Source organism: Salvia hispanica, chromosome 2 (assembly GCF_023119035.1).
Source record: "Salvia hispanica cultivar TCC Black 2014 chromosome 2, UniMelb_Shisp_WGS_1.0, whole genome shotgun sequence".
Taxonomy (NCBI): domain Eukaryota; kingdom Viridiplantae; phylum Streptophyta; class Magnoliopsida; order Lamiales; family Lamiaceae; genus Salvia; species Salvia hispanica.
This window is the reverse complement of record NC_062966.1, coordinates 194,962-222,030: the sequence shown is the minus strand read 5'-3', so window position 1 is coordinate 222,030 and position 27,069 is coordinate 194,962. Positions and strand designations below refer to the sequence as shown.

At 37.5% G+C, this 27,069-nt stretch overlaps 6 protein-coding genes across 9 annotated transcripts; 4 read left to right on the top strand and 2 right to left on the bottom strand.

The window, feature by feature from the left end:
- The first annotated feature begins 131 nt into the window (after positions 1 to 131).
- Positions 132 to 5,211, top strand: LOC125203772 (ALBINO3-like protein 2, chloroplastic). Of its 2 annotated transcripts, XM_048102212.1 has the most exons (15): positions 132 to 199; positions 378 to 701; positions 876 to 982; positions 1,089 to 1,216; positions 1,631 to 1,702; positions 1,884 to 1,985; positions 2,255 to 2,314; positions 2,752 to 2,817; positions 2,931 to 2,978; positions 3,238 to 3,414; positions 3,495 to 3,550; positions 3,629 to 3,746; positions 4,012 to 4,101; positions 4,221 to 4,330; positions 4,427 to 5,211. In XM_048102212.1, exons 2-15 carry the CDS (start codon positions 379 to 381, stop codon positions 4,578 to 4,580), a joined length of 1,611 nt encoding a protein of 536 aa, XP_047958169.1. In that variant the 5' UTR covers positions 132 to 199; position 378; the 3' UTR covers positions 4,581 to 5,211. The 2 variants fall into 2 exon arrangements, with proteins under 2 accessions (XP_047958169.1, XP_047958170.1); XM_048102213.1 differs by lacking the exons at positions 132 to 199; positions 378 to 701 and having other exon boundaries at positions 1,119 to 1,216.
- A 5,644-nt stretch (positions 5,212 to 10,855) lies between these two features.
- Positions 10,856 to 11,722, top strand: LOC125207683 (B-box zinc finger protein 32-like). Its single transcript, XM_048107131.1, has one exon. The coding sequence runs from the start codon at positions 11,025 to 11,027 to the stop codon at positions 11,664 to 11,666; it is 642 nt and encodes a 213-aa protein (XP_047963088.1). The 5' UTR covers positions 10,856 to 11,024; the 3' UTR covers positions 11,667 to 11,722.
- A 2,077-nt stretch (positions 11,723 to 13,799) lies between these two features.
- LOC125204759 (beta-glucuronosyltransferase GlcAT14A-like) lies at positions 13,800 to 15,519 on the bottom strand. The gene is made up of 4 exons (XM_048103487.1): positions 14,805 to 15,519; positions 14,651 to 14,726; positions 14,469 to 14,584; positions 13,800 to 14,386 (listed from the first exon to the last, which is right to left on the bottom strand). Exons 1-4 carry the CDS (start codon positions 15,328 to 15,330, stop codon positions 13,851 to 13,853), a joined length of 1,254 nt encoding a protein of 417 aa, XP_047959444.1. The 5' UTR covers positions 15,331 to 15,519; the 3' UTR covers positions 13,800 to 13,850.
- Positions 15,520 to 16,791: 1,272 nt separating this feature from the next.
- On the top strand, positions 16,792 to 20,374 carry LOC125203861. Of its 3 annotated transcripts, none has more exons than XM_048102362.1 (9): positions 16,792 to 17,008; positions 17,793 to 17,993; positions 18,099 to 18,201; positions 18,806 to 18,885; positions 18,979 to 19,056; positions 19,340 to 19,431; positions 19,719 to 19,830; positions 19,904 to 20,029; positions 20,114 to 20,374. In XM_048102362.1, the coding sequence occupies exons 1-9, from the start codon at positions 16,793 to 16,795 to the stop codon at positions 20,228 to 20,230; spliced, it is 1,125 nt and encodes a 374-aa protein (XP_047958319.1). In that variant the 5' UTR covers position 16,792; the 3' UTR covers positions 20,231 to 20,374. The 3 variants fall into 3 exon arrangements, with proteins under 3 accessions (XP_047958319.1, XP_047958318.1, XP_047958320.1); XM_048102361.1 differs by having other exon boundaries at positions 17,727 to 17,993; XM_048102363.1 differs by having other exon boundaries at positions 16,882 to 17,008; positions 17,806 to 17,993.
- Positions 20,375 to 20,507: 133 nt separating this feature from the next.
- On the top strand, positions 20,508 to 22,812 carry LOC125203859 (F-box/kelch-repeat protein At1g51550). Its single transcript, XM_048102358.1, has 2 exons — positions 20,508 to 21,316; positions 21,751 to 22,812. Exons 1-2 carry the CDS (start codon positions 20,866 to 20,868, stop codon positions 22,728 to 22,730), a joined length of 1,431 nt encoding a protein of 476 aa, XP_047958315.1. The 5' UTR covers positions 20,508 to 20,865; the 3' UTR covers positions 22,731 to 22,812.
- A 168-nt stretch (positions 22,813 to 22,980) lies between these two features.
- On the bottom strand, positions 22,981 to 25,645 carry LOC125203860 (kelch repeat-containing protein At3g27220). Its single transcript, XM_048102360.1, has 7 exons — positions 25,355 to 25,645; positions 25,022 to 25,210; positions 24,338 to 24,567; positions 23,993 to 24,163; positions 23,769 to 23,874; positions 23,371 to 23,577; positions 22,981 to 23,234 (listed from the first exon to the last, which is right to left on the bottom strand). Exons 1-7 carry the CDS (start codon positions 25,547 to 25,549, stop codon positions 23,070 to 23,072), a joined length of 1,263 nt encoding a protein of 420 aa, XP_047958317.1. The 5' UTR covers positions 25,550 to 25,645; the 3' UTR covers positions 22,981 to 23,069.
- Positions 25,646 to 27,069: the final 1,424 nt, after the last annotated feature.

Sequence of the window (27,069 nt, the reverse complement as noted above, 5' to 3'; positions counted from 1 at the left end):
TTGTTTTTGTTGTTATCGTGTTCGTGTCGTTATCGTGTCGACACGATAACGACCCGACACGCACGATTTGCAACCCCTAATTATAGGTGATTAATTAAATCCCATTTAATTAAAGCGCCGTTTCTATTCATCTTCTTCCTTTGCGTTCTCCTTCTTCTCCATAAAAATTATGCATTAGACATGTTCTCCACAAATTAAGGTAAGTCTTCCTGCCGCTATTCGAAAATACATGAGCTGAAGGATCCAACTGCAATTTCAGAGATTTCATAAACTGAATATGCACATTTTTGGTGTGTTACTGTTCAATATCCCAAAAAGGGACGGTTTTGGGATGGGTTATGGAGAATGGTTGGAGCTTAATTCCACGCGTTTTGCAGTATGATTGGGCGAAATCCACTGTTCTACCTCCAAAATCCAACCATGCGACTCTCAACCGTAACTAAATTTCGCCGCCGTCTGTGCTACTACTCTTCTTCACATTCGCTGTTTATTAGCTCAGACCGCCACTACCGTGACAATCGGAGTGAATCCAGTCCTCGGCGATCGTCGGAGCTTTACTGGCACTCGTCTCTCACTTGCAGCTCCTTTCCTCGACGATTCTCTACTCAGCCCGGTGCTTTTGAGCCGGGCGAACAGTTTCTTCCGGTTCAAACTCTTATCTCCGTGCTCGATTCTTATCACCATGCTACTGGCTTGCCGTGGTAGGAATGATGAATTCATTTCAATCTCATGATTTTATTTGCTTCTCCTCCATGAAATGCTATTGCATCTTCCAGATTAACTTTATGAACCTTTATGAACCTTATGATTTTATTTGTGTTTAATTGACCGAGACCTGTTACTTGGAAACTGACTGAATAGGTTGAATCCTGCAGGTGGATCATAATCTGTTCATCTACTGTGGCTATGAGACTTGCATTATTTCCTTTAATTGTGTTGCAAATTAAAAAATTGAGAATAATAGGAGAGCTGCTGCCTCATTGTGAGTATTCACTTGTATATATGTGTACGAAAGTAGTAGGATATATCGTGAAGGGAACTTATTCTCTGAAATAGTAGTAATATTTGTGTTTTTGTATTCCTAATAGTACCTCCGCCTATTCCACCGCCTCTGTCAGGACGAAGTTTCAGAGACCAGTTTTCCCTTTTCTGGAAGGAAAAGGAGGCAGCTGAGTGTCCTTCAGTGTTTTGGTTCTTCTCCTCAGTTGCTGTTCAGGTTATTTTCCTTTTACCTACACTCACCCGTTCCTTCTTCCAAAATGATACAACATGCAGTCATATGTGTTCAGAATCATGTTTCACCTACTGATGACCCTCATTTTATGAATCCATTGGATTTTTCATTATGATTTCTAGTTGATGGGATTTGAATTTTGGGGGAAAGGATTAATTAGGAAGAAAACACAAACAGACTTCCCCAGTACTAAAAATTTTCAGTACAATCAATCTTGAATCCTCTTCCAAAGTCTTTGTTAAGACAAAAAGCTTAGTACCCTCATTCATTACATAAATGTATATCCTACTGATCAAAAGATTCCATGTGCAGCTTTTCATGCGGCTTCTTTTTACCCAATTGTATAAGTAGATGGTTTTCATACTTCTTTCTCTTGTTCTTCTAATTAATATGCAGGTCCCTTGCTTTTTCTTGTGGCTCATTACTGTTCGCAGAATGTCACTTGATCATCACCCTGGTTTCGATACTGTATGCTACTTCTAAACCAGTCATATTTGTTTTGAATTGCTTTTATGCATTATTATTATTATATTTTTATCATTATGGAGTATATTTTACTCATACAGTTTTTTAAGATAAGTTCTCAGTTTACTTTCTATCTTGGGTGGCTCAGTTACTGGCAATGTAATTTCATCCTAAAATATGTCAGGGGGGATTGTTATGGTCATTGAATCTGACTGAATATCCACAAGGAACACTGGGGGCTGTTTTCCCACTGTGCATTGCAGGCTTGCATTTCGCTAATGTTCAGGTTAGGGATAATACTTTAGTGCAGCTAGATCTTTATCCTATGTCATTGTTTTCTGGTGTCAAGGAACTGATACTTAGTTTTGAGTGTAAGCAAGGCGCTTGTTCTTCATAAGTATATTTTCTACTGAAGTGCAGACATCTTGTTCTGATCCATAATCATGCATAAATTACATTTTAATTTGGTTCATTCTTTGCATCCCCTTATTTTATTTTATCGCAACGATCTTCTGGTCCATTTCTGATTTATAGAGCTTATTTTCTGAGTTTCAGCTGTCTCTTCGAAATTCAACTCTTCAACATGTACCAGGCACCTTAAAGTTATTAGCAAAGGTGAGCTGAACTGGTTGAAGTCATGCAAATGCTCTTTCTGCTTTATCCTTATTTTGTCCTTTGAAGTTGGGGCATTGTTAAGATAATAACAGGATATCTTAAGGAAAATCTTACCAGCACCATCCATTAATATTTATGTCATATAATTTGTTCGACTGTTCAACATGTACCAGGAACCTTAAAGTTATTAGTTCGACATTGATTATAATCCTATATATATATATATATGTAGAAAGGAATGATTGTAAAAGAAGCATGATTGGACTATTTAATAAGAAAATCATTAAAATGAATAAAAGCATTGTACTGTTTGTATTGATTCGTAGTTAGTAGAATAAGGATGGTTTACACCATGACCCATCCTTATTCTCTTATATTCTGGGTTAGTGAGGGTGTTAGAGTATGCTGACAGTCTGATCTTTCTCTTTGCTATGTAGATATACAAGGTTTATTTGCAACTGCTGACACTGCCTATATTGATTACTACTTTCTATGTTCCCCAGGTAATGACTGTCAAATTTTCTGGATGTTACATTCTTGATAATGTTGTGGCATATAGATATTTATGTATGTAGTATATTCTAAGCTGTGGTAACTTTCATTTCATATCTTGCAGGGGTCCTTAATATATTGGTGTACCAATAGCACATTCAGTCTCCTACAGGTTGGTACTATTGTTCTGAAAATTATGAAATGTGCTTCAAAATCTTTTTTCTCTGTACTTCCCTTGAGAAGAATTGAACTTTAAATTCTTTAATGCTCCAAGACTGAAAAATAATTTTTATTTAATGAAATGGAGTATTTTTTTTATTGTTTTATAAGTTAATAATTTCAATATGCTAGCAAAAAAATGAATTTTATACTACTATTTGTTATGAAACAGCACCATAGCGACTTCTTTGCTCCTCTTATTTGCCTTTCAGCTATTATGCCTCCGCAATCCTAATCTCCTTCGGTATTTGGGGCTTCCTGAAATGAATGCTTCAGCAGTAGCTCCAACTGTCATTCAAATAGACAGCTCTGTAGCAGCAGATACTCTAATACGGACAAAAGAGGGAGAAATGTCTGCACAAACTCTATCACCTGAAGACTTGGTTTCCGTGAGTGATTATTTGGCATTTTCTTTAATAGTTATTGATTAAAGTTAGTCCTATCTATTTATGTGAGCATGTGTAAACAGCTTTCAGTTGAAATCTTAGGCGATGGCCAAAAACAAGCTGCAATTGCATTACTAAGGTAACAAAACCTTTTCTCATTAGACGATTTGCATTTTCCGTTATTTTTATGTTGAATTTTCTGGTATATGAACTGCAGAGTCGCCCTCGACAAGGATCCTGGGAATGTAAGAGCTTTGCTAATTTTGGGACAAACGCTGTTACAAAAAGAACATTATGCTGAAGCTGCTGAGTTCCTAGAAAAAGCTATTTCAAAGGTCCGATTCAATCTTGTAGTAAATTATTACATATTTCTCCAATTTAGATAGCTATCCAATAGATGTTATGATCACAGTTGCTTGAGTCAGTATCAAGTCCATTCAGCATCATCGAAGCAAAAATGAGTGCTCTGTATTGTTTGTATTCGGAAGTACCTTAAAAAAACTGCAATACTATGATGAATGACACTTTCTGTTTAGTAATCTACTTTAGTTATCCTATAACGGCCCCTTACTGAAGGTTTGCACTAAAACTTCAATTCAGCTACTTTTCACTGGGAATCCTACAGAAGTTGGAGAAGTTGATCTTTTGATTCTTTCGTCTCAATGGGCTGGTATTGCAAACATGCTTCAGGTACTATCTAAACTCACATGTTACTGTGTTAAAAAAACACACTTGTACAGTGTGTCACTTGGTGCCAAGCATCACTGCCTAGGTTGCCGAAGGCCTTATAAACTATGTAATTCATTCAGGGAAAGATGGAAGAGGGTTTTGTGCACCTCGAAAGAATAGCTCAGATGAACGAGCCTCAAGATTCAAATAGCAAAGCCCACTACTACGATGGTTTAATAATCCTCTCAACGTAATGCCACATTCACCCCTCCTTCTAAATCTTTTGCCATTTCTAACATTTCTAAATTCATGTTTTGTTCTTGTATTTTCTTTACTGGCACGCTAGCGCTTTAGCCAATGTGAACCGCAGAGCTGAGGCATTGCATTACTTGCATAAGGCTGCCGCTTACAACCCTGCATTCAATGGGTATATTGAACAATTGGAAGTCGATGCAAGGGGATTCGCTAGCCATCTATCTGATAGCAAAAGATATCTATGACAACATCTCAAGTACATCTCTCATCCTTCCTCATGTACATAAACGTAAAACAAGGCGATACAATGGGCCTTCAAGAACGGAGTTCAGTCTTTATACAAAACAGAACAGAACAGAACAGAACAGACATAATAAGTGGTAGTGATACTGCTTGTTGTGCCATCTTTTTCCACACAATTTGGATCATTCATTGTGAGGAGGATACATTTATGTTTGATGGTGAAAACCACATAAAATCCCGTGGGACGGACACATGTGAAGATGCTATTCGACACAGAGCAGTGGAGGATGAGATTAAAGCTCTATTCCAGTACGCTGCTGTAAGTAGGTATGAACATGTTTCATGCTTGAATATTTAATCAATGCGAGGTGCAGATTGTGAATGGCTGAAAATTGTGGAAGCTTTCTGTGGTTGCAAATCCAATGCTTCCACGACTCTGAGTTTCTTCATACAGCCAAACGACTATCTAAAGACTTCAACCATTCTCCTTTCGTCTTCGATATATCTCTATCAATTATTCCCTTTTCTTTTCTTGCTCAATTATTAGGGGCATAGATGAATTGAGTTGCTTCTAAACATTTTACTAATGTCTATATACTCTTCTTGTCCACAATAGTTCTACTATTTTTTTCATTTTAGTTCGTCCACAAAAATTAGTTAATTTTTTTTCAATAGATATTCAGATTTATTGTGTTCGAGTAATCCAAGCATGTCATCTTACTCAAAACAGTCAATCTCACTTGGTTCATCAAATAGACAGATTTATTGAGTAGTCAATCAACGAATTCAATCAATGTTAGTGTCATTCGAGTTTATTCTTCATAGATGCACCAAGCAGTTCTAGTAAATAGATCAATTTCTTCAAAGATGCACCAAGTAGTCCTTGTAAATAGATCAAAACAAGCAATTTTTCTATCCCTAACTCCATACTGTTTGGGGAGCAATAGTAGTTAGGAAACAAGTACTCCAAAAATTGTCACAGTGAAGGTAAAGAAAGAGAAGATATTTGAAAAATAGTAAAGCAAGAGTGGGGAATCATATCAGTGGAAAGAAATTGAGTCAGCTTTGTTTTCCAAAATAGCAATGTAATTGAGTGGTTGAGGAAGGTTTAAATATAGAAATGTTGTTACATGGTGAGAATTTGTGGCTCCCAATTGTCTGCACAATAAAGCACCCCTACTCTACTCTGCTACAACCAGTAGTATCATACTACCATGCCCCACCCTCATCATCATCTCTCATCACCATCATTCATCAATTCATTCACCGTCACGTTACCAGGAGTATAATGTACTAGTAATTTTTTAAAAAAAAACAAAAAAACAGAAGAAAGTAACCCCAAACTAAATTTGGATTTGGTTCTGGTTTTGATCCAAATAGAGTAAGTATTTTTAATCAAAAAATTATCAGCAGTAAATTAATACTACTAATATAATGTACTGATTTACTCCATATCTATCTATATATTATAAATATATAAAAGGAGAGTTTTGAGAATAATTATATAAATGCCATTGATAATATAAAAAGATTTTTTTAATATATTTATTATATTATTAAATTTTATTAATACCATGACTTTTTATTTTTTTTATGATTAACTACCCACTAACGACATTCATTGCCATTTATCCACTAACCTATTAATTTCATCAGCCGTAGTTGAACAAGATTGCTTTTTTAGAAAGGTTTGATCTTGGATTTGTAATTTAGTTGGGATTATTGATTTCATTATTTTTTTTCTGAATTCCCTTTTTATGCATTTGATTGTTTTGATCGCTGTTATTGGTAGTGTTTGACTTGATTTATGGAGCTATTTGTTCAGTTCTTGTAATAGTTCATTGTTGCACATTGCTACAAGTCTTGGCACAACTGATTTCAACGTTGAGAGCTCCCAAGAGCAAGGAAGGGTATGCTGTCATTGGAGGTGGTTCGCCTCTACGTAGTATTGCGGTTTCATAAGAATTTTTGGTTTCTACCTTTGCATTTCCATGATTCAATCGTGGCATGGTTGATTCGGGTTCACAACAATGTTTCATTCATTTTTGCAGGCTAATGCGATCAAGTTGGCTCTGCAAGGTCTACAATATCTTCCCACAATGTGCAATAGAAAAATAAAAAAAATCGATTAGTCCGTCCTCTGTCCGCTATTGCAGTTGCTTTTTGGTCCCTAACCATTCGCGGTAAATCACATATAGCAATTTATATTATAAAAGTTTCTATTTTTCTTCGTAGTACTATACTAGTATATCATATCGATATCATTTATACAACAGTGCTAGAATAAACATATATACATACATTTATACTATATTTATTATTGTGGAAGTAATAAAAGGTAAATTCAATAAGTACTAAAGAGTAGGTTTGAGACATGGCGGGAAAGATAGTAATGGGCCTTGGAATCGATATTTTGAATATTTGGCAGCTACACGGGTAGTAGGCAATGCGGGGTATACAACCAGTTAGTTTTTTTTTCGGCTAAATGCATGCATATTGATATCGATTGTATATTCCATGCTATTTTACTGTATTTTTGTTGATGATTTTGATCGATTTGACTATCTTCTAATATATATTTATACATTATTTTTATTGAAATGTGTTTGTGATTTTGATTTTTTGTAGTATAGATCTAAAAGTGATTTAAATGATATGTGATTTGTGTGCAATTTATGATTTTAGAACTTGAAATAATAATATTGTTTCTCATTTAGTATATGTGTTTTTTTTATTTGTTTGATTTTATATTTTTTAATAATTGTTTTCTATTTTATATATTTATAGTTTCAGATTTCATATAATAATATTTTTATGAATTTATAAAATCACTTTGCAGTATAAAATAATTTTAAATAAAAAAAAATGGGTCGTACATCGCACGTGGGTGATACTAGTTTACCAATAAATTGTGGGTTAACCTATAATAACATGCTGATTAAATCTCGGTGGATTATTCCGTAGAGTGGTGATAAATAACCAAATTTTGTACAACCAAAATAAGGCTATATTAATAATTTGATGTATTAATTATATATTAAAATAATAAATATAGTAGGTGGACAAATTAAAAAGACTAATTAGCCTTTAACCGCATTTTTTATTTTTATATTTGAATTTTCTTTCTCATTTTTTTTAAAAATTTGAATAAAAGTATGCACTAATTACATTTATGGTTCTAAAAAATAAAAAAAATTAGACACAAATTATAAATATATAACCATAATATTATACAGTTTTCATGGAGTACTATATATATCTATATACTTTAATGCATAAATAAATCTTTTTTTTAAATAAATTAATTTTTGATTATATAAAATTTGGTCACGTATATTCGCTGTATTCTGTAATTATTAGTACATGATGAATAACATAATTACGTCGCAAAATGAGAGGCAAGAATAGTCTAATCAAAGCTGTATAATAATTAATCATTTCCAGATCCGACAAACGGATTTTTAAAGATAATTTGCAAGGCATAGAGACAATACAACACATCAGTAATAGTAAGTCACAGAAATCCTGTGTCCAACGACCACAAGAATGCTTCGTGGACTCCCTTAAGCCGCCAGCATGCACCACGCTCTTGTTCGCCACGTGGCTGATCAACAAATTAATAAGGTGTGGAGATTCTAGTGGTTGCGTGATGGCCCAATGGGAAGCCGACACGTAACAGTTTTACTGTAGGGAGTGGTGGTAGAGTATAAAAGTTTGCTGATTATTTCACGCAATTAATCTCGTCCGATGAAAATGAATGTGATGCTTCATGCATTTGCTAACCCATCGTTTTCAACCCCTTTTTTCATTGAAATTTAAATTTTGAATGTTTGAACTATTTTTGTCATGAGACATATTTTGAGATAATACAAACTATAAAGAGACGTAGAAAAAAATTGAGTAGAAATTATACTTTTTAAATATTATTTGGAAGTTGAAACTGTATTTTGAAATAATTTACTATCATACTATCAATAATAGTAGAAATTTTACATAAATTTTGAATAGTGCATTTTAAATTTTATAAAAAGAAAAAATATTAAGTTTATTAAAAGCCAAAGGCTCTTCCATAATTTATTCATATCCTCTAGATATATTGTAATCTTGAGATTTTAAAAAAAAAAGTACTCCATATAGTAATATTTTGAATTTTATAAAAGGGAAAACATTAAGTTTACAGAGGGCTCAAGCCTCATCGATAATTTTTCATATCCTTCAGTGATATACTGTAACTATCTAGATATAAATAAAAAAGTGCTCCATATAAACATTTTAAATTTTATAAAAGGAAAAACATTAAATTTATTAAGAGCTTAAGCCTCTTTTAAAATTTATTCATATCCTCCATAAATATACAATAATTATTAGATATAAATAAAAAAGTAGTCCATAGTAGTAGCATTATAAAATACACTAATATATATTTTTGGCGCATGTTTGATAGGGTAGATAACTCATCTAGAAAACAAAAATATCATCTAGAATTGAAATTTCATTTCTAGATGAGTTATCTACCTTAGCAATTGTCCATATAATTTCATGATTCTTCTTCATCCGTATAAAATCTATGATGCAATTGTAGAAGTACATTGTCATAAGTAGTTCAGCATAAGAAAGAAAATGAAGCATTAAATCCATGAGTTTCATTCATTATCCCATAAATAAAGGGGTGATTTCATATAGTTCTTGATCTATCAATATGTGTTGTCAGATGCTTCATATTTCTTTTTTATTGAGGCCAAATTTAAATATGTTACGTCGAAAAGAAATGTTTGAATTGGAGGCAAAGGAAAAAGCAAATTATACTTTTTTCTATCAATATGCTGATATAGAGAAAAGCACTGATTTTGATAAAATAATTTATATTTTTAATTGAAGAGTATTTTCTATTGATTTATCAAATGTGACATTCACGTAAATCATTGCTTCGGTGCAAGCTGCAAGAACAATATCAAATCGAGGCAAATTGCAAGTATTAGATATAATAAATAATCGGATGAGAATACATAAAATCAAAATAAATGAACACTCTTAATAAAAAAAATCCCAATTCATTTTTTCGCAACACAAATATCTGAATTTTGATTTGTCATTCAAAAAAAAAAAACTACTGTAATTATGTTTTGTAATATCTTAATCACTTTTTTCTTTACTTGAAAATTAATTAAGGGAAGAAAGCAACATAAAATATTTATTGGATTTAGACGAGTGGTAAAGTTGGTGAGTGTCTATGAGGGTAGATATGGAAACAAAAGGACAATAAACCTGCGTAGACCATATAGAATTAGACGGCCCATTTGCGCCACGTGTCGCCCACTCCATCATCGTTGTAAGCAGAATCTCTAGATATTTTCTACAAACTTTCATTATTCACACTTTGCTACCCCATCTCTCCAATATTTCATTTCTCTTCCCCATTTTCGTTTCTCATTACCTATTCAACACAATAATTTTACATAAAAATAAAAGAGAGAAAAATATCTGTAATTGAAGAATGTGGGGTTGAGTTCAATCAGGATGAATGTTAATTTATTAAAGTAATGTTTTGTGACTTATAATTACATAAATGTCAAAATATAATAAGTAATTGACATTTAAAAATTATTACTCCGTATGTTGTATTGTAGGAGTACACATTTTAAATTACAATTGTATAAATTATTTAGCTCCTATGCCATAACAGATATGATGTCGTTGCACTATTTTCTATTCAAATTATAGAAAAATCAGAATGACGTTGGTGTGTGTGAATCTCAGAACTCCCATGCAACAATAATGGTCATGTTATTTTTTCTTCACTTAAATAGTTTAGACTGTAGATAAACCCCATTGTAAAGCTATATTATTATTATTATTAGTTTATAAAAATAAAAATAAAAATAAAAGTGCAAATTGAAAAAGAAAAGGAAAATGACTAGGAAGAGTGTTCGAGGGAAACGAGGTTTGTGTGGACAGGGATGGATGAAGAAAAAGAAATATTGAAGAGATTATTATGTGTGTGTTGGTGTGATGGGTTTGTGTGTGTGGTGGAAAGATCCAAGAGAGAAGAGAGAGAGTAAAATAAGAACACATGTTTGTATGTGGTGGGATTTGGTTTCTTTCATTTTCCAGTTTTAACTCAACTAAATAATTCCACTTCCACCCACACCACACCATTAATATTAATGCGTGTGATTGGACTGGAGTAGCCGTATTCGTATTCGTATTCGTATTCGTATTCGTATTCGTATTCGTATTCTTATACTATATTCCTATATATATGTGGTGTATTTGGTAGTCTTTGATTTTAAATCGCGTTGATCAGAATACGTGATTCTCCCATTATCTCTCTCCCACAAACACTTGAGTTTCGGATTCCGGAATCGCTTATTCACACAATCCCCTATTCCAACAATCTCCTCTCTCTCTCTCTCAACAGATCCTCCGTTCGATTTCAATTCTGAAAAATGAAGCAGCGCCTGTGCGAGCTCTGCAATGCGCACGCCGCCGTCTTCTGCCCCTCCGACGCCGCATTCCTCTGCCGGAGCTGCGACGTTAAAGTCCACGACGCGAACTTCCTCGTCGCGCGCCACGTCCGCCGCACCGTCTGCTCCAATTGCAGGAGCTTCACCGGCGATTTCATCACCGGCGCAGGCGCAGGCGCGGAATCTCTCTGTCCTTCCTGTGACGACGACGATCTCGGATCTCTATCGTCCACCACTTCCCCGCCAAACAAAGCATACTCCGGCGCCTCCTCGTCGTCGTCCTCCTCCTTCCGGACGAGGTCGAAAACGGAGAGCGTTTTCAACAAGTGGTGCGGTAAGCTAGGGATCGAGGACAGATCGGCTGCAACGGCACGGGCGGCGTGCAGAGCGTTGAAAGCGTGCAGCGATCGGGTGCCGCTGCGGGTGTGCTTGGCGGCGTCGATGTGGCTAGGGCTGCGCCTCACCCTCCCAAAAACGCTACTCACGGGGAGGATTTTGAAGCGCTTGCAGGAGATCTCAGGCGTGCCGGCCAAGATTATTCTAGCCGCCGTATCCAAATTGGATCGGCCTCACAACCGGCGCCGGCCTCAGCCTCAGCTAGAAGAAGGATGGGCTGAGAGCTAGCTGCCTTTAATTTTACTTTTAATTTCCGGTGGAAATTACAATATTACTTTATTTAAGCTTCTTTTTTTTTTTTGCTTCTTCAACACTAAATCTTGAATTATTTAGGATTAATTCCAATGGATCCCATCATTTTGATGTGCAACTAATTACTACGAGTATTCGTCTCATTCCATTTTACAAGTAAATATTGCATAATTTTAACAATACAAACTTTAGTTACACAAGAGTATGATCCATATTATGCGATTGATGAAATTCATCAACGTAAAAAATCATTTCTAGAATCCGAATTCACAATAAGATGCTTTCCAAAGAGTGCATACTAATATTTAAATATCAGTAATTAATTGACAATTTAAGTCATTTCCAATTTATCACATACTCGTATGGAGTAACTTTTTCAATCAACCAAATGCTTTTAAGAATTAATTCAATTAAGGATAATTACTTGTATTGCTAAAATGCGTGTAACAAATTGTAGTAGTAAAAGTATGTCGAGGTCAAATATATACCGAATTTATTTAGGTAATTACTACCATTAATATATCATGTGATTTTTATTTATAGAAGAAATAACTTTTAAAACACTAGTATAAAGAGATATGTAAATTACGTTGCGTGGTGAATAATATTAAGGATTAAATTGGGGCAAAATAGTAGCACAAGAATTGGCCACACAATGTAATTTTGGTTGAAAAATGCAATAAGTAGTTGAGAGGTCATCACTCACTTTAATACTATAATGTTCAAAAATGGAATCAAATTTACTATTATAATTTATTAGCTTGTGGTTACAATATTCCTCCTTTTCCATCTCAAGTTATTCACGGTTATAAATTATACATGTCACATTCAATAGTTCAATTTAAAAGTGTTATAATTTGTGTATGTCCCACTTATCATATTATTATACTATAAGTTAGATATTTGTTGTTTATGACCACTTAATAGTTAAATAGTAATGCGTTGCTATTTGCTAACCATAACTATAGTCTATAACCTAACACGTGGAGCCAGGATATTAATAAGGATTAGATTTTTTTTCGTAAGGATTGGCGGAGTATTGTCTTTTGCAGTTTACCTTTTTATATATTAGCAATAATATTATCAAAATATAGCACATTTGGTTTGGTAAAGTTTAGTTTAAGCTATATAGGTTTCTATTTTATCTGTGTTAATGTGCTTCCTCATAAGGACGTCTTCTTTACATTCACCGTTAAGAAAATTTAAAGTTTCAGAACTCTTTATATTGGCACGTGAAAAATAACGATATAATATTAGGCGATATGTATAACACAATAACGATGGTTATAAGTGGGCTTCACTTGTATGTTTACTTGAACCTAACAAAGAGAGAATATCAACTTTGTAGCATGTGGTTAATAACTTGAAAAGGCTATAAGTTTACCACATTATGTCATTTTTTAATGTGAGCTAAAAATTGTGCCCTTATTTTGGGGAAGTTAGGTAATTGTTGGTGGCAATGATATAATTACACGTACCAAACTAACTGCCTTAGGCCAATGAATTCCACACATGTTAAATGTGATCCACCAAATGTCATGTGCTACTTGTCAAAAAAATATCTCGTGTACTAATTTGGGATTTTTGGTATAATTGGAGTATTGGCCTAACACTTTATATTTCATTCGATGATATTATGTGAATGCTTTAGTTAGTTTGATATGGAGTAATATCTTAATGCTTTGCATTACACTCACTAGTTGTCAATGTATTGCAAAATTCTTGTATGGATGAAACATGTGGTGAACAACTTGGTGGATTACAACTCATTGTTCCTCTTTTAGCATCAAATTGGTTGGCTATAAAGTTGAATAAAATGGTGATTTTATCTAGTTCATGTGATATTATGAGTGACAAATGAATTATTCATGGATGCATGATCTACCATAAGTTAGCTCCAAGGAATATTAGCCATCCACCTCTCTCCATCCCATCAAATGTGAGACACTTCTTTTAAGCACGGGTTTTAGAAAAATGATAGTAGAGAGAATACAGTAGAGAATGTGACAGGCTTGATTCGATCTGATAGTTTTTGGATTTGTAAGCATGTGATGTAGTGATTTATTTAGAATTTGGGCCGGATCATATTTGACAGCTCTAATACTCTTATTTTAAGAAATAGAACTAGCTCTCAATCTCAATTTCAAAACCAACATTATGTTACATTTTAACCTCTGTTGCTTCATGCATAACATAACTTCTACACTGACTACTTGCCATATTCTTCTCTCCCACAGCTCTCAAAAAGAATTCTTGCAGCTTAATCCCTTGATTTGTTGGTTGCACAACATCAATATCTCCCCACATTGAACACAAATCTTGATCACTTGTATCACTCAATCTACTCTGATTCAGTAGCCCTGTTTGGTTGCACCATTTTCCCGGCACAAACCTTCCATGGCCGCGGTTGAGCAGCTTCTCATCAATCTCTTGCATCCGGGGATCATCCTGTCTGAATGGTGTGGCAAAGATAGCTGGGGGCAGAATTGAAAGATCAGTATGGAGAGTGTGCCTTAAGTCATTGTTCACCAGAATGGTGTTTTGGAAGTGGGGAGTGTTGCATAGGACAGTTTGGAAGTATGACCCAAGTGGGAAGACAGCATTGTTGAAGTACATTAGTAGCTTCCTAGGAAGGTTGTCCAATCCATTCACACAATGTTCCAAGAAGCCTCTTGTTAGGACCATCCATGGGGAACCTGCAGTGAGAGTGAGAGGGTTGATTTTGGATGGTTTTGTAGTACTTGCAAGTTTTAAACTGAAAATGAAATGAAATCAAACCTCCAAATAACTCAAATGCATCTGGCTTTTCTCTAGTTTCTTTAGTATAGTAAATGGAAGCCTTCTTTTTGAGGTATAGACTTGGATCTACTACAATCTTGGTAGCACTATACCTCCTGCAGAGTTCATTCAAGTAAGAAAATAGTACTCCTTCAAAGAGAGGGGGAGAGAGTTGTGCTTACTTTTGGAAGGAAGTGGCATTGCTGAATCCCATGAAAATGACATCTTTAGGCAGTAAACTGAAAGCATAGAGAATATCTGCAGCAAAGTTACTTAGTTTCTACTTTCTAGTGTGTGTAATATGCCCTATTCCAAAATTATAAAAAAATACTCTACCATCTTGAGGCAAGATTGGGTAGTCTGAGGTGCTCAACGGCACGAACCAATCCCAATCGTCGCGCAGCCTGAGGAGCAAGGCGGCCGCGTGGAGCACTGCAGCCAGTCCTGATGCAGCCATTGGGTTGACAGCATAGCTCTTCCCAACAACATCAACATTCCCAAATTGTTCAAACACCACTTCTGATTGAGTCAAGCTAGAAAGCTCCAACCTCTCATAATGAGAAGCAGATGAATCAAGCTGCAGAAGGTAGTGATTTCTTGGATGGTAGATGGCCTTCAACAGCCTCATCACCCTCTCGTTTTCGCCTCTCGTCCCGAGGATCCAGTAGGCCAAGACTGGTGGTGCATTAGGCCCCTTTGAAGGAGCTTTCCTAGGCTGCAAATGTGGATTATAACTAACTGTGTTGGGTGATCTCTTGGTTTGATCAAAGAGGTGTGACAGTGTCACTACTAGCACCATTACAGCCAATACAAAGCTCAGAAACCATGATTTGGAAGATGGGATCATTGGAAATAACTTCATCTTCAAACTCAGCTACTCCATATCAATATGAATTGTGATCATTTTCTTCAAAGAAAATGGAAGAATCTAATATGTTATGATTAGGTGTGTAGCTGGATGACAGGCTACCAAATTAATCATCAATACCAATGTTTGAAAAATCTTGAGATGTAAGCAAACAATGGCGAAAGAAATTAAAGAAAATTGTGGTGGTTGTCAAGAATAATCAAAGTCCATGCATTCTCTTTTGAATAATTGATACTAGTCTATCATAGTAGATAGGTGGATATCTGTTATAGAGTCTCTGTTGTATAAAATAAATGTTTTTTTTTTCTTGAGTGTGACTAATCATTAATTTAAGTACCCTTTTAATTAATGCATCCCTTCAATCTGAAACTTGTCATAATTTCAGGGCAGTTTTTTTCTAATTGGTCATTGTAATTATCTAAAATTTTACTCAGTTACAATAGCCTTAAGTTGACTGACAGCTTGTAACGAATTGATTAAAAGCATAAACTATTAAATCACCTCTATACTTGGGTTTTAAGTATTTATGGTAGGGTGTCTCCAATCACTGACGTCCCGGTAGGGCGTCGCCGTCCATCGTAGTGGGTGGTAAGGGCGCCCACGCCCATCCGATGGGCTCGCCCCTCAGGGTGTCTCCGGTGACGCCCTTCCCACTAGGACTTCCACTAGGACTTCCCACACAAAATTCATACCACGTCATCACTAGGACTTTTCATTTCACTAGGACTTCCCATTGCACTAGGACTTCCCGCAATAAAATTAATAAATTCACAATTAAAATTAAAATTTACGGAATTAAAATTTCGACACGAGCCGTATTTATAGATTTTTTTTTATAAAAAAAATAAATTAATTTTCGGTGGGACGTCCTACCCACGCCATAGTGGCGGACGTCAGGTAGGACGTCGGGTTGAGGGGCGAGGACATGGGACGGGCGTGGGCGCCCTTCCCCTTCACTACGGCGAACGTCGGGTAGGACGTCGGCGACGTCCTACCGGGACGTCCGCCATTGGAGACACCCTCAGCACGACGTCCGACCGGACGTCCGCCACTGTGGCGAAGGTCGGACGTCCCGATTAAATTTTTATTTTTATTTTTATTATTTTTTAAACTCTATAATGTAATTTTTTTAATGAAGTTTTTGAATTTTCCCGTATTCCGTGTCGACATTTTAATTTCGTAAATTTTAGTCCGTAAATTGAATAATTGTGGGAAGGGCTAGTGAGTGGGAAGTCCTAGTGCAGTGGGAAGAGCTAGTGGAGATCCTAGTGGGAGGGGCGCCACCGGAGACACCCTTAGTTTGTTCTAATACACTTAATATGGATTAGATTGGCCCATATTAAATCTAGAACCCATTACCATTGGCCCATTTACTATAGTTTGTTAATGGGCTGGGCCCAATTAGGATTATATAGTAAACCTCTCCTCCAAAAGCCGAAGAACAGAATCTCTCGCCATGGAAGCACTCTCGAGCTCCGCTTTGCAAATTAAGAGCTTTTCAGAAAGGTCATTGGCTGCTAAAACCAGCAGGAATAATTTCGCTTTTGTGAGAAACTCTTACAGTTACAATAAAATCCAGTCGCTGCGACGGGAAGTGGCAGACGGCAGAGAAGACGATAGCGATAATGGCGCCGTGCGTTTGGTACCAGAAGAAACTCTCTCTTTATCTCTGGTAAGAACAAAACAAAAGAAAAGTTTGCATCTTTATTTTCTCGGTTTAGGTATTTCCATCATTTTTTATTTACTGTTTTTCTAACTTGATTTACTGTGTTTGTGAAAGCTTGTGACCTAATACTCTTGGTTGATTTACTTTCTAAATAACTAGCTACGTTAGTTGTGAGGAATATTAGGGAGCTCAGCCTAAATTTGTCTCCAACTATTGAATTGAGAAGGAAAATTTAATATTCTTGCTTTCTATAGATGAATGTTTATAAAACTCTATTTTGCTTGTCTAATCACTATGTACTGAATTTACAGTCAACAAGATCAGAGCTTTGGTTATAATCCAATCTTGGTTTCACTTCTGAATTGATTTACATATCCTAGATTTGCACCACAGTTCATTGCATATGATATAATAATGAATATAATAAAAAGCTTAGAGTTTTCTTCATATGTAGCATGTTAATGTGTCTCTGTACATATTCATGAAAATTAGTTTTTGTTGGAAAGTCTTTGAGCCTTAATGGCATGAAATCTATTGCCTAAAAATGTAAGTTCATGTCGCAAATGATTAATGTCATGGCTGACAATTTCATGACCCCTAGAATCTAAAAACTAAAAGCAAAGCTATCTGCTTAACTGTAATGCAAATTTGGCTGTTTATTGTTTCTGTGCTCATGCTTTTGCTACCTTGGCATCATGAATTAGACATCTTTCCTTGTATATAGTCCGTGAACGGATATTACAAACGGCTTGTTTGGCTATGTTGTGATGGCCTCTCTCATATCCTGAAGGGTAATTCATCAGATCTCCAACAAATTAGTGTACCGGATATTAATTTGACGACACCACTTATGGGATCACATAGTACTACTAGTGGGGGAGGTACAAGAGCTGGACTTTTCAGGACACCTATATCTGGAGGGGTGCAAAGTGCCACCTCTGCTCACGGCTTACCGAGACCACCCTTAGCTGTCAGGAATTTGATGGAACAGGTAAAATTTCAGTGCCATATTTTCTAGCACGTGTCGATAGAACTAGCTAAATAGCATGGCTTTGACACGTCTCTGTATCACTTTGCTTGATTTAAATATGGGAAGGCTAGATTTGCCCACCTGTGTACAGTGATGTCTGAAATGCACCACCGCCGAGAAGGTTATCCGTTTGGCTCACTCGTAGATTTTGCGCCGGATCCTATGGGACGTAAGTCTTTATTAGATCTCGTCTTTGACAGAATGTGGAGTTGAAATTCTGTGATTTCCAATTTTCACTAGTGAAAATCTATCTATTGTAATGTTTTTCAGACAGTTTGATCTTTTGAAGAAAAGAATGCCCTTTTTGTAACTTTTATCGGAATATTTTTCATTCGTTCTGTATTGCTATAAAACCAGAGATGAATTCCTGACTAAATATCAAGTTGTCCACTGTAGATGTACTTACATAGGTTTCATAAAGTACTTTATTTGAAACACTTTGGTGAACAGACATGGTTGAATGTTTCTAATGACTTTCACTCCCTAATTCAGAGTGATTTTGTCACTTGCTTCATAAGTAATTACTGTGATCTCACAAGATTTATGTTCTTAATCTCGTGCTATCTGATAACTAGGACCTGATTTTACTACCAGCAAGCAGCCCATCAATCTTCAGTGCTAGTTATCACTAAGATTCTTCATTAATTTGACACAACATCCTCTGAAGAATGAAAGAGTTTTACAGTGGCAAAAATTCTGGAAACTGTGATATGCTGCTTGTCTACTTGACAAATTTGGGTATTCTGAGTAGCATTTTGACAATTTTCCTGCAGATCCAATATTTTCGCTCTCCCCATTGGCTATACACACGAGAAACTTGCTAGGCCATCCAAAATGCACACTAGTTGTGCAGGTTAGCAGCCTTTAGAACGTTTAATTTTTCATCATCACTTTTTTTTTGCTGCATCTCTTTTCTCTGGTTTTGAAGAGATAAAAACATTATCAGACACCTGGATGGAGTGGCTTGTCAAATGCACGGGTGACAATCTTTGGCGACGTGTACCCTCTCCCAGAGGACCAACAGGTGAACTCATTCTCCAATTGAACCTGATCCTTACTCTTGCTTAACACTGCTTTATGTATTGATATTGAAAAAGAAACATGAATGGTGGTATCTCTCTCAAACTTCACTTTTTTTAAAAGGAAAATATAAGAATCTTAAAAAATGAGGCTCATTACTTGTTGGCTCCCATGAGGCAAACATATATGGTGAATATGATGATGAATCTTAAAATATTATTGGCTTATCATTCAGGATAAGATTTGCATATTCCTGAAAATGACGGTATATCTTGTTTGATTACCAGGAATGGGCTCACAAACTATACATGGAGAAACACCAACAGGGACCTTCTCAGCAGTGGGGGAATTTCTACTATTTTCGGATGCAAAACATAAGGTTAGCTCTTATCACTACATCTTTGTGCATTGGGACCTCCACATCAAACTTGAAATAACATCTCTACCTCTACATTGATGAACACAGTTGACATATGCAAAAAAAATCGTACAGTATATAGTAATATAGAGATGTCCATATAGGTTGATGACTCTTGGTAGTCCTAACATGCTTCACGTTTTTGTACCGTGTACATCCAAAAGTGACTATATTGTGAGTAGTGCGGTTGTATGGAGAATAACTGTCGAGCTGGCAAGAGATTAAACAGAATTAGTTTGACATGGCAGTGATATATATTTTATTGGAGGCTTTGGAACTGTTGCTTGGGTCGATGTTAAAGAATATGAAGATCTTAGACCAGATAAAATTGCTGTCGATGGCGGTGAACAAAATCTAAAGGTATTTTTGCAAGCAATGTTTACACCACTTTCACCTCATAATACGTATCTTATGTCATTTCTGTTCTTCTTAGGAACTAAATGCAATCTTCTCAAAGCCCTTGAGAGAGCTTTTATCCAAAGAAGCTGAGGTAGACGATGCGGCTTTCATATCGATAGACAGTAAGGGGGTCGATATTCGTGTCCGACAAGGTGCCCAGGTGGGAGACCGTTCTTGATCTGTCATATTATATTGCTCCCTCTTATTCTGTTTCTTGATCCATTTTTCATTTGAAATCTTACAGTTCAACGTTCAAAGAATCTCGTTCGAAGGCGGGCAGAGTGTCGAGACACTAGAGGAGGCGAAGACAGCACTTTGGAGGCTGATGAACGGTGGCCGAATGCACAATCTGCAAAAATGATAAACATAGAAAAATTGTTTCCTTTTTTCTGTTTTTTTCTTCTATTTTTCGCAGCCTGGTTGATTGAGGTAAAAGTTAGGAGTGAAGAAAAAAATCAAACTTATTATGCATTTGCTTTTGTCAAAGAAAAGATTTTTTTTTTTCCCAAGAACGAGTCGAATTTAAACTTCTTCAGGTGAGTCTTGAACTGCTCTAAACTAATTTAAACATGTTTGGACATTCTAACAAGCCAATCTCCATGTCATCTACCTACATAATACTGACAAAATTACATATCCTAAGCTGGAAATTCTTCATTGGCTGCTTTGATTGCATTTTGTGTCGATCTTGATTGTCCCATTTATATCAACAAACAGTTAATCATCATTTTTTCAACTAAGCACAGCATTTAACAGATAAATACAGTGAAGTCTACAAGAAAATGTCCAAAGTAGATAAAATATAGAGGGTATTCCAAATTTGTCACTTTCATTCCACTACATGACCTTTACCAGTGGGGCTCCAACATTATGCCTATCTTCATTTCGATTACTGTGGGTGTAACCAAAATCCTTGAAAATATTTTGTTGCTCGTGTCCACAGCAATCGTCCCCGAGATACAAACAAAAGGGCCGCAGTGAAAAAAAAATTAAAAGATGAGCAGTGAAAACGAGGAGCAGAGAAATCAAGAACCTGAGAGGAAAAGACACAGAATTTGTCCCATGGCAGAGAGCAGCAATAATGAATCATCATCAGCTGTGACAAGAATCCCTCTTGACCATCTGTTTTCAATCTTGCTGCTTCTGCCGATTGAATCAATACTGTCCTTTTCCATGACATGTAAAAAGCTGAGATCTTTGGCGGATTCGGACTCGTTGTGGGAATCTGTGTGCAGGAGGGATTGGGGGAATGGCCCTGTTGAAGCACTCAAAGCTTCGAATGGTCTGCCATGGAAGAAGTTGTACCAGCAAGTTTATGAGTTGGACTCTCTCTTCTGTCATAGACTATTGGCTGAGGGAGCTGAGGGTGGGCCCACACCTAGAGCTTCCCATTCTCTCAATTGGGTTTCTGGATGCTTGGTTCTCTTTGGTGGTGGCTGCTCTGGAGGTCTCTCTCTCTCTCTCTCTTGAAATCATTATTACTGTAGTTATTGGGATTTTCTTGATTGTTTTGTTAACCCTTGTACTAGAAGTAGATGCTGTCTAATTTAGTAAACTGCAGTATTGATAAGATACATGATTGAGTGCCTAGATCCATATCACTAGTGGTATTTCCTGAAGTTCGAAACCATTTATGTAAACAATGAATTTAAGGGGGATGGAATAGATTTATGGCAATCAAAAACTTGTCTTTTAAGTAGAACAAGAAAGAACTGTTGGCCTCTAATGATTGAAGTTGGTAGGTTCAAATATGCAAAGCCCAGTTTTGTTATAAATGAAATTGCCCCTTTTGCTTATTAGTGACAGACAGACATCATCTGTTTTTGAATTTACCAAGTTGTTTCTGGTTTACTACTTGGTGATGTTTTGTGTGGTTTTCAGGCAGGCACTTAGATGACACATGGGCAGCATACACAGGCAATGGTTTGAGAACATCACTAAAGTGGCAGAAGATGAACTCAGGCATACCAAGTGGTAGGTTTGGCCACTCGTGTGTTGTAGTTGATGACCTTCTCATCCTCTTCGGAGGGATCAATGACCATGGTGTCCGTCAGACGGACACGTGGATTGGCCAGATGGCAGTCGACTTGAAGCACGGGATCACCATGTCATGGAGGCTGCTGGATGTCGGCCCCATCTCCCCGCCACCGAGGGGCGCTCACGCTGCGTGCTGCATTGGCTGCCGGAGCATGCTTGTCCACGGTGGCATTGGCCTGTCGGCCCAAAGGCTGGATGACACGTGGATCCTCCAACTCTCCGAGGACCTCTGCTGCGGGACGTGGACGGAAGTCGTTGCTGCTCAGCCGTGTCCCTCATCAAGGTCGGGACACACACTGACGCATATAGGCGGGACGCAGACGATCTTGTTTGGAGGGCGGGGGAACGGGTTTGAAGTGCTGAACGACATGTGGTTGTTCGATGCATCGGATGAACATCACCAGAGGTGGACGCAGTTGCTATTCGAGAGGCACAACATGCCTCAGGGATTCCCCCTGCCACGGGTGGGGCACTCGGCCAGCCTCATCATCGGACGCCGCCTCCTCATATATGGAGGTGAGGATTCTTACAGACATAGGAAGGATGATTTCTGGGTTTTGGACATAAGCTCCATGCCTTGTGTGAGAATGCAGCGTCCAACCATTCTTAAGCAGGATAGAGTGTTTAGAAGAATGTGGAAAAGGGTCGAGTCTAAGGGGGAGAAGCCTAAGAGTAGATCATTTCATGGGGCTTGTGTTGATGCTTCCGGCCGTTTCTTGTACGTCCACGGTGGGATGGTTAATGGCGTGATCCAGCCGGCCGACTCATCAGGGCTCGGGTTCGACGGGGAGTGTTTTGTGGTGGATCTCCTCCTCCAGCCATAAGTTAGGAGATTTGGTTTGTGAATCCTATGATTTCTGTGTCCTAAGGTAGGAGGAATATGAAAGATTCAAGAACTTCCGTTAACTTGAACAAAACTACTACCTTGAAAACCAATAATATCACTAGAACGTTAGACAATCGGAAAAGCATATGAATAAAAATTCTGTGTTGTATCATTCTGTGATGTATACAAAGTTAATTCCACAAGAGCATAAAAGAAGATATCTCTATATTAGACAATCAACACAAACATTGACAATAAAGAATTGGCTATTAAAAATTGATTACAATATTCATCCAAGGGCAAATAATCCGTAGTAATACACCACAAACAAAATTGCTCATAACAATAGCTTTGTTCTCCACATCTCTCCAAGGACCTTCTTTGGCGCTGGGTCGTCCGGGCCTCTGTCTCGTTGCCCTGAGGTAAAATACAACATCCCATTCCAAAACCCGACTAGAGTAGTTTTGACACGGTAAGGGAGCTTTCCAATCACTGACCATTTCTGTTACAGTTCACATTCAGATGAAACAAACTCATGAGTAAATAGACTGAACTGCTTTTAAATTTAGAACGGTATAAACAATCCATCGTGGGCCATTAGCAGTTTAGAGGAATGTTTAAAGAATCTAAAAGAATACCTGGGTATCAAATTCAAATCTGAATATTTCTCCGACCAAAATCATCTTTTTGGTTACAGGATGCTTCTCCGTGGTACCTCCGACAATGATTAGAGAACTATTAACAATTGCCCAAGCAAACTCAATATGAGAATCTGGCTTTGGCATAGAATTTAACACTTTCCACTTCATATCATCATCTAGCATGTAGACATCGCCATATACAACCTGCAAGAAAGTACAAGTTTAGACAAACCTCAAACAACAACAAAAATTACATTTGTAAATCTTGGGAGCTCAATTGTCCTTTTTTTTCCCTTTTGGGAGGACATTAAGAATGGGACCTTATTCCCCGTCGGTAAATAGATTTATGTAACAATGCACTGCTACTTTCTCTAACAGGTTAAGAACTGGATTACCTCATTCCGGCGAGAGCATTTAAAAATTGGAGATCCAGGTTTAGCCATGAAATCACCCTCTTGACCGCCAAAAGTATACAGACGGTCATTGAACACAACACAAGCCCTACGTGGAATGACAAGAAAATCACACAAGCATGTTCAACAAGTAACACCTTCCAATTGAAAATCAATAGCATAATTCAGATAACCAAAAATGGAAACTAGAAGGAAAAGATGGAAACCTGTGAGGTCCACCACGAGGAATGGGAATTTCAGTTCGCCATTCATTTTCTAAAACTTTGCCGTCCCTGACAGCAACACTCCAATGCTCTACTCCAGGTGTACCCCTGTCCTCTTTGCTGCCGCCCATCACGTGGAGTCGGCCTCTCCAAAGTTGGGTGGCAGGTGCATACCTAGATAAATCATGGCAATATGTCACATCAAATTAGCGTATAATCTAAAAAAACTCTTTGTTTTCCCTTAAATAAACTATCCAAAGAAAATGGTTGATAATGGAAGCAAATAACTGATGGGAGAATTTCAATACACATTAGAGTTAGCAACCACGTAATGTAATGAGCACATACCGTGGAACAGGTAAAGGTGGCATATCCTGCCACTGCTTTGTCTCTGTGTCCAGTACGAATGTGTGAGCAGTTGGCCCTCTACATTGAGGACCATATTGTCCGGTCACCACATAAATGTATCTTCCATCTGTTACCATCCCTAAATGTGAATGCGCCATTTCCTTTGGCATGTCAAACCTTTCCCCCCAAGTGTTATCAGTGAAATTGTATATGTCAACATGAGAATGCACCTTAAAGAAGACAAAAACAACAGCAAAAAAGGATCAGATTTTGGGCATTCATAAGGAACTGCAGTAGCAACATAAGAAAAACATCAGACAATGGCTCTTTTAAATATAAGATTCCATGAGCTATATTAAAATTCAAAACCATAGCAGAGCTAGCATGAATTCACACAAGCATCACAACGTTCTATCATGCCATACTAATGTCCAGAAAAATTAACAAGCCATCAATAATGTTATCCAAAAACATGGAAAAAACTAGATACTACTCCTTATCATAAGAAACAACAGCAATATAGGCCAATTCATGTAGGAAAATTCCAAAAAGGCAGTCTAATAATTTGTCCTCTAAATATACAAGCAACAACAGCTCGAGAGCTGCCCAAAGATATTGTGAAGTAATGCTATAATATCCTAAGTAAACACAAAATGAGACTGAGGGTTTTTTTGAAATCCTTACATAATCAATGGTTCCATATCCAGCAAATACATAAAGAAGATTCTTGATCTGTATTGCCGCACCATCAAGACGAGGCACCGGTGCTGTTGCCATCTTCTCCCAGTTCAACTCTGGAGCATCTAAATCAGCAAAAGTTGCTGATAATACCCTCCCAGAGACACCATCCTTGTTGTCTTTCTTATGCTTTTCCTATAAGAATGGAAATCAAGGAGAAACATGAGTTCGAAGCATTTGTAGGGAAACAAATAGTAGTACGTGATATTTTAGAGATTCGCCGATAAAAGTGAATCGAGCGCGACGAAATTGAATGTAAAATTGGGGATTTAGGTAGACCTTAAGCGGAGTAGAAATGTTGTGGTGAACAGGTCGGGGAACGATGATATTTGTGGAATCTGGTACAGTCCAATTGGAAGAAGGTGAAGAGGATGAAGCCCAGAGCAGATCTACAATGAGAAAGAGGGCTAATAACCCCAGCAAAACGAAAACGAATTTTGTTGTTCTATGCTTTCCGGGAGCTGCTTTTGCCATCTTTCAGCATTCAAGCATGGCTCCGCCCCCTTTCTGATTTGAACTCGGCGACGAATTACGAAGAGAGACAGAGATCAGTGATGGCGGTTGTGCAGCAGTTATGAAATTAAAAATACTATCTTTACATAAATTGAGTAATAGTAGTACAATAATTTACATAAACTAATAGTATTACTATGTACCACTGTAATACATATTTTAACACGAAATTAGTAAAATAGTCTTTTTTCTAATTTAAAGAATTGTAAGAGCATCCACAGTGGGACGGATGTCCAGGCGGACTTCCCAAAAACACCTTCTGCCACGTCATAAGGACCTCCCACTGCACTGACACGTTATAAGGATATCCCACTGTACAATGTGCTGGTTAGCCCCGATGTAGGGATCCTCGACTACACCGACCCAGGCCTTCGCTAGCGCGACGCACTCTCCTATGCTCCAGATGGTCCTCTTTCTCTTGCCGGCTTCCTCCCCCTCGGCCCCCGCCCCACGTTCGTTCCCCGCACGCGAAGACAAGGTAGTGCCCTTGCCCTTGCACTTCCCTCTCCCTTGCTTTCTTGTCCTCCCTGCTGTCGGTGGCATCACAGGGGGAGACTCCTAGACCGGGGATAGCCCCAACTCCCAAATGAGAAAGTCTCGATGTCGGTGAACTGAGTCTCCATATGAGTACTCTGTGGGGAATCACTAGTCAATAAATTCATGTAAGGGCGATAGACATTGTCCCCAGGTGATTGGGGGACCCCCTGCCTGCTCCCCCCGCAGCGGCGGGCATGCCCTGCATCATCCCGGGCATCATCGGGACAGGCGCCATCCCCGTCATCGCAACACTCACACCGGGCATTTGGGACATCTTCCCACCCATCCAAGGAGGGTACATATTGTAGTACCCCTGCATCATCCCCGCCATTTGGGGTTGGGGCATCATCGGCACCATTCCAGACATCATCCCAGACATCGCTGCACTTCCACCGGCGTTTCTCCCACCTCTAACGGGAAACGTCGGTGCTTGTGACTCGCTCGTGACAGGAGAATCACTATCGTAGTGCTCCATTTATCTTCAAAAAGAAATGAAAGTAGAGAGAGAAACTCGTTAAAACAAGTGGTGTGAATGAAATGAAGTTCAACGAGCCGTATATATAGTTTTTTTAAAAAAATTAAAATTAAAATTCAGGACGTTCGTCGTGGCACCGCAATGGCGGACGTCGCCGGAAAGCCGCGGATCTGCAATTTCTGGAGCGGACGTCCGCATCCATCCCTCCCTCGCCTAATGGCGGACGTCCCGCACGGACATCTGGCACGCCGGTCGGACGTCCGCCTGGAAATCCGCAATTGCGGATGCTCTATAATATTTTTCCTAATTCAAAAATCTAAAATATACAAAGTGCATTTTATAGAAACTAAATTTGAAGTTCACTCAAATTAATAATCTTTTCGTCTCATAAAATAAGGATATTTTTTATTTTGGGATATCTCATAAAAATATCTCTTTTTTCTCTTTTTCATATCTTTCTTCTCTCTAA

Coding starts and splice junctions, on each gene's coding strand:
- LOC125203772 (XM_048102212.1), top strand. CDS start 379: ATGATTGGGCGAAATCCACTGTTCTACCTCCAAAATCCAACCATGCGA. Junction 1,986..2,254: donor TGCATTTCGCTAATGTTCAG/GTTAGGGATAAT, acceptor TCTGAGTTTCAG/CTGTCTCTTCGAAATTCAAC. Junction 4,331..4,426: donor GGTTTAATAATCCTCTCAAC/GTAATGCCACAT, acceptor CTGGCACGCTAG/CGCTTTAGCCAATGTGAACC.
- LOC125207683 (XM_048107131.1), top strand. CDS start 11,025: ATGAAGCAGCGCCTGTGCGAGCTCTGCAATGCGCACGCCGCCGTCTTC.
- LOC125204759 (XM_048103487.1), bottom strand. CDS start 15,330: ATGAAGTTATTTCCAATGATCCCATCTTCCAAATCATGGTTTCTGAGC. Junction 14,727..14,804: donor CCCAATCTTGCCTCAAGATG/GTAGAGTATTTT, acceptor ACTTTGCTGCAG/ATATTCTCTATGCTTTCAGT. Junction 14,387..14,468: donor TGCATTTGAGTTATTTGGAG/GTTTGATTTCAT, acceptor CTCTCACTGCAG/GTTCCCCATGGATGGTCCTA.
- LOC125203861 (XM_048102361.1), top strand. CDS start 16,793: ATGGAAGCACTCTCGAGCTCCGCTTTGCAAATTAAGAGCTTTTCAGAA. Junction 19,432..19,718: donor TTTCGGATGCAAAACATAAG/GTTAGCTCTTAT, acceptor TTGACATGGCAG/TGATATATATTTTATTGGAG. Junction 19,831..19,903: donor GCGGTGAACAAAATCTAAAG/GTATTTTTGCAA, acceptor TGTTCTTCTTAG/GAACTAAATGCAATCTTCTC.
- LOC125203859 (XM_048102358.1), top strand. CDS start 20,866: ATGAGCAGTGAAAACGAGGAGCAGAGAAATCAAGAACCTGAGAGGAAA. Junction 21,317..21,750: donor TGGTGGTGGCTGCTCTGGAG/GTCTCTCTCTCT, acceptor TGTGGTTTTCAG/GCAGGCACTTAGATGACACA.
- LOC125203860 (XM_048102360.1), bottom strand. CDS start 25,549: ATGGCAAAAGCAGCTCCCGGAAAGCATAGAACAACAAAATTCGTTTTC. Junction 24,568..25,021: donor GATATGGAACCATTGATTAT/GTAAGGATTTCA, acceptor GTCTTCTTTAAG/GTGCATTCTCATGTTGACAT. Junction 23,235..23,370: donor GATTTGAATTTGATACCCAG/GTATTCTTTTAG, acceptor GAACTGTAACAG/AAATGGTCAGTGATTGGAAA.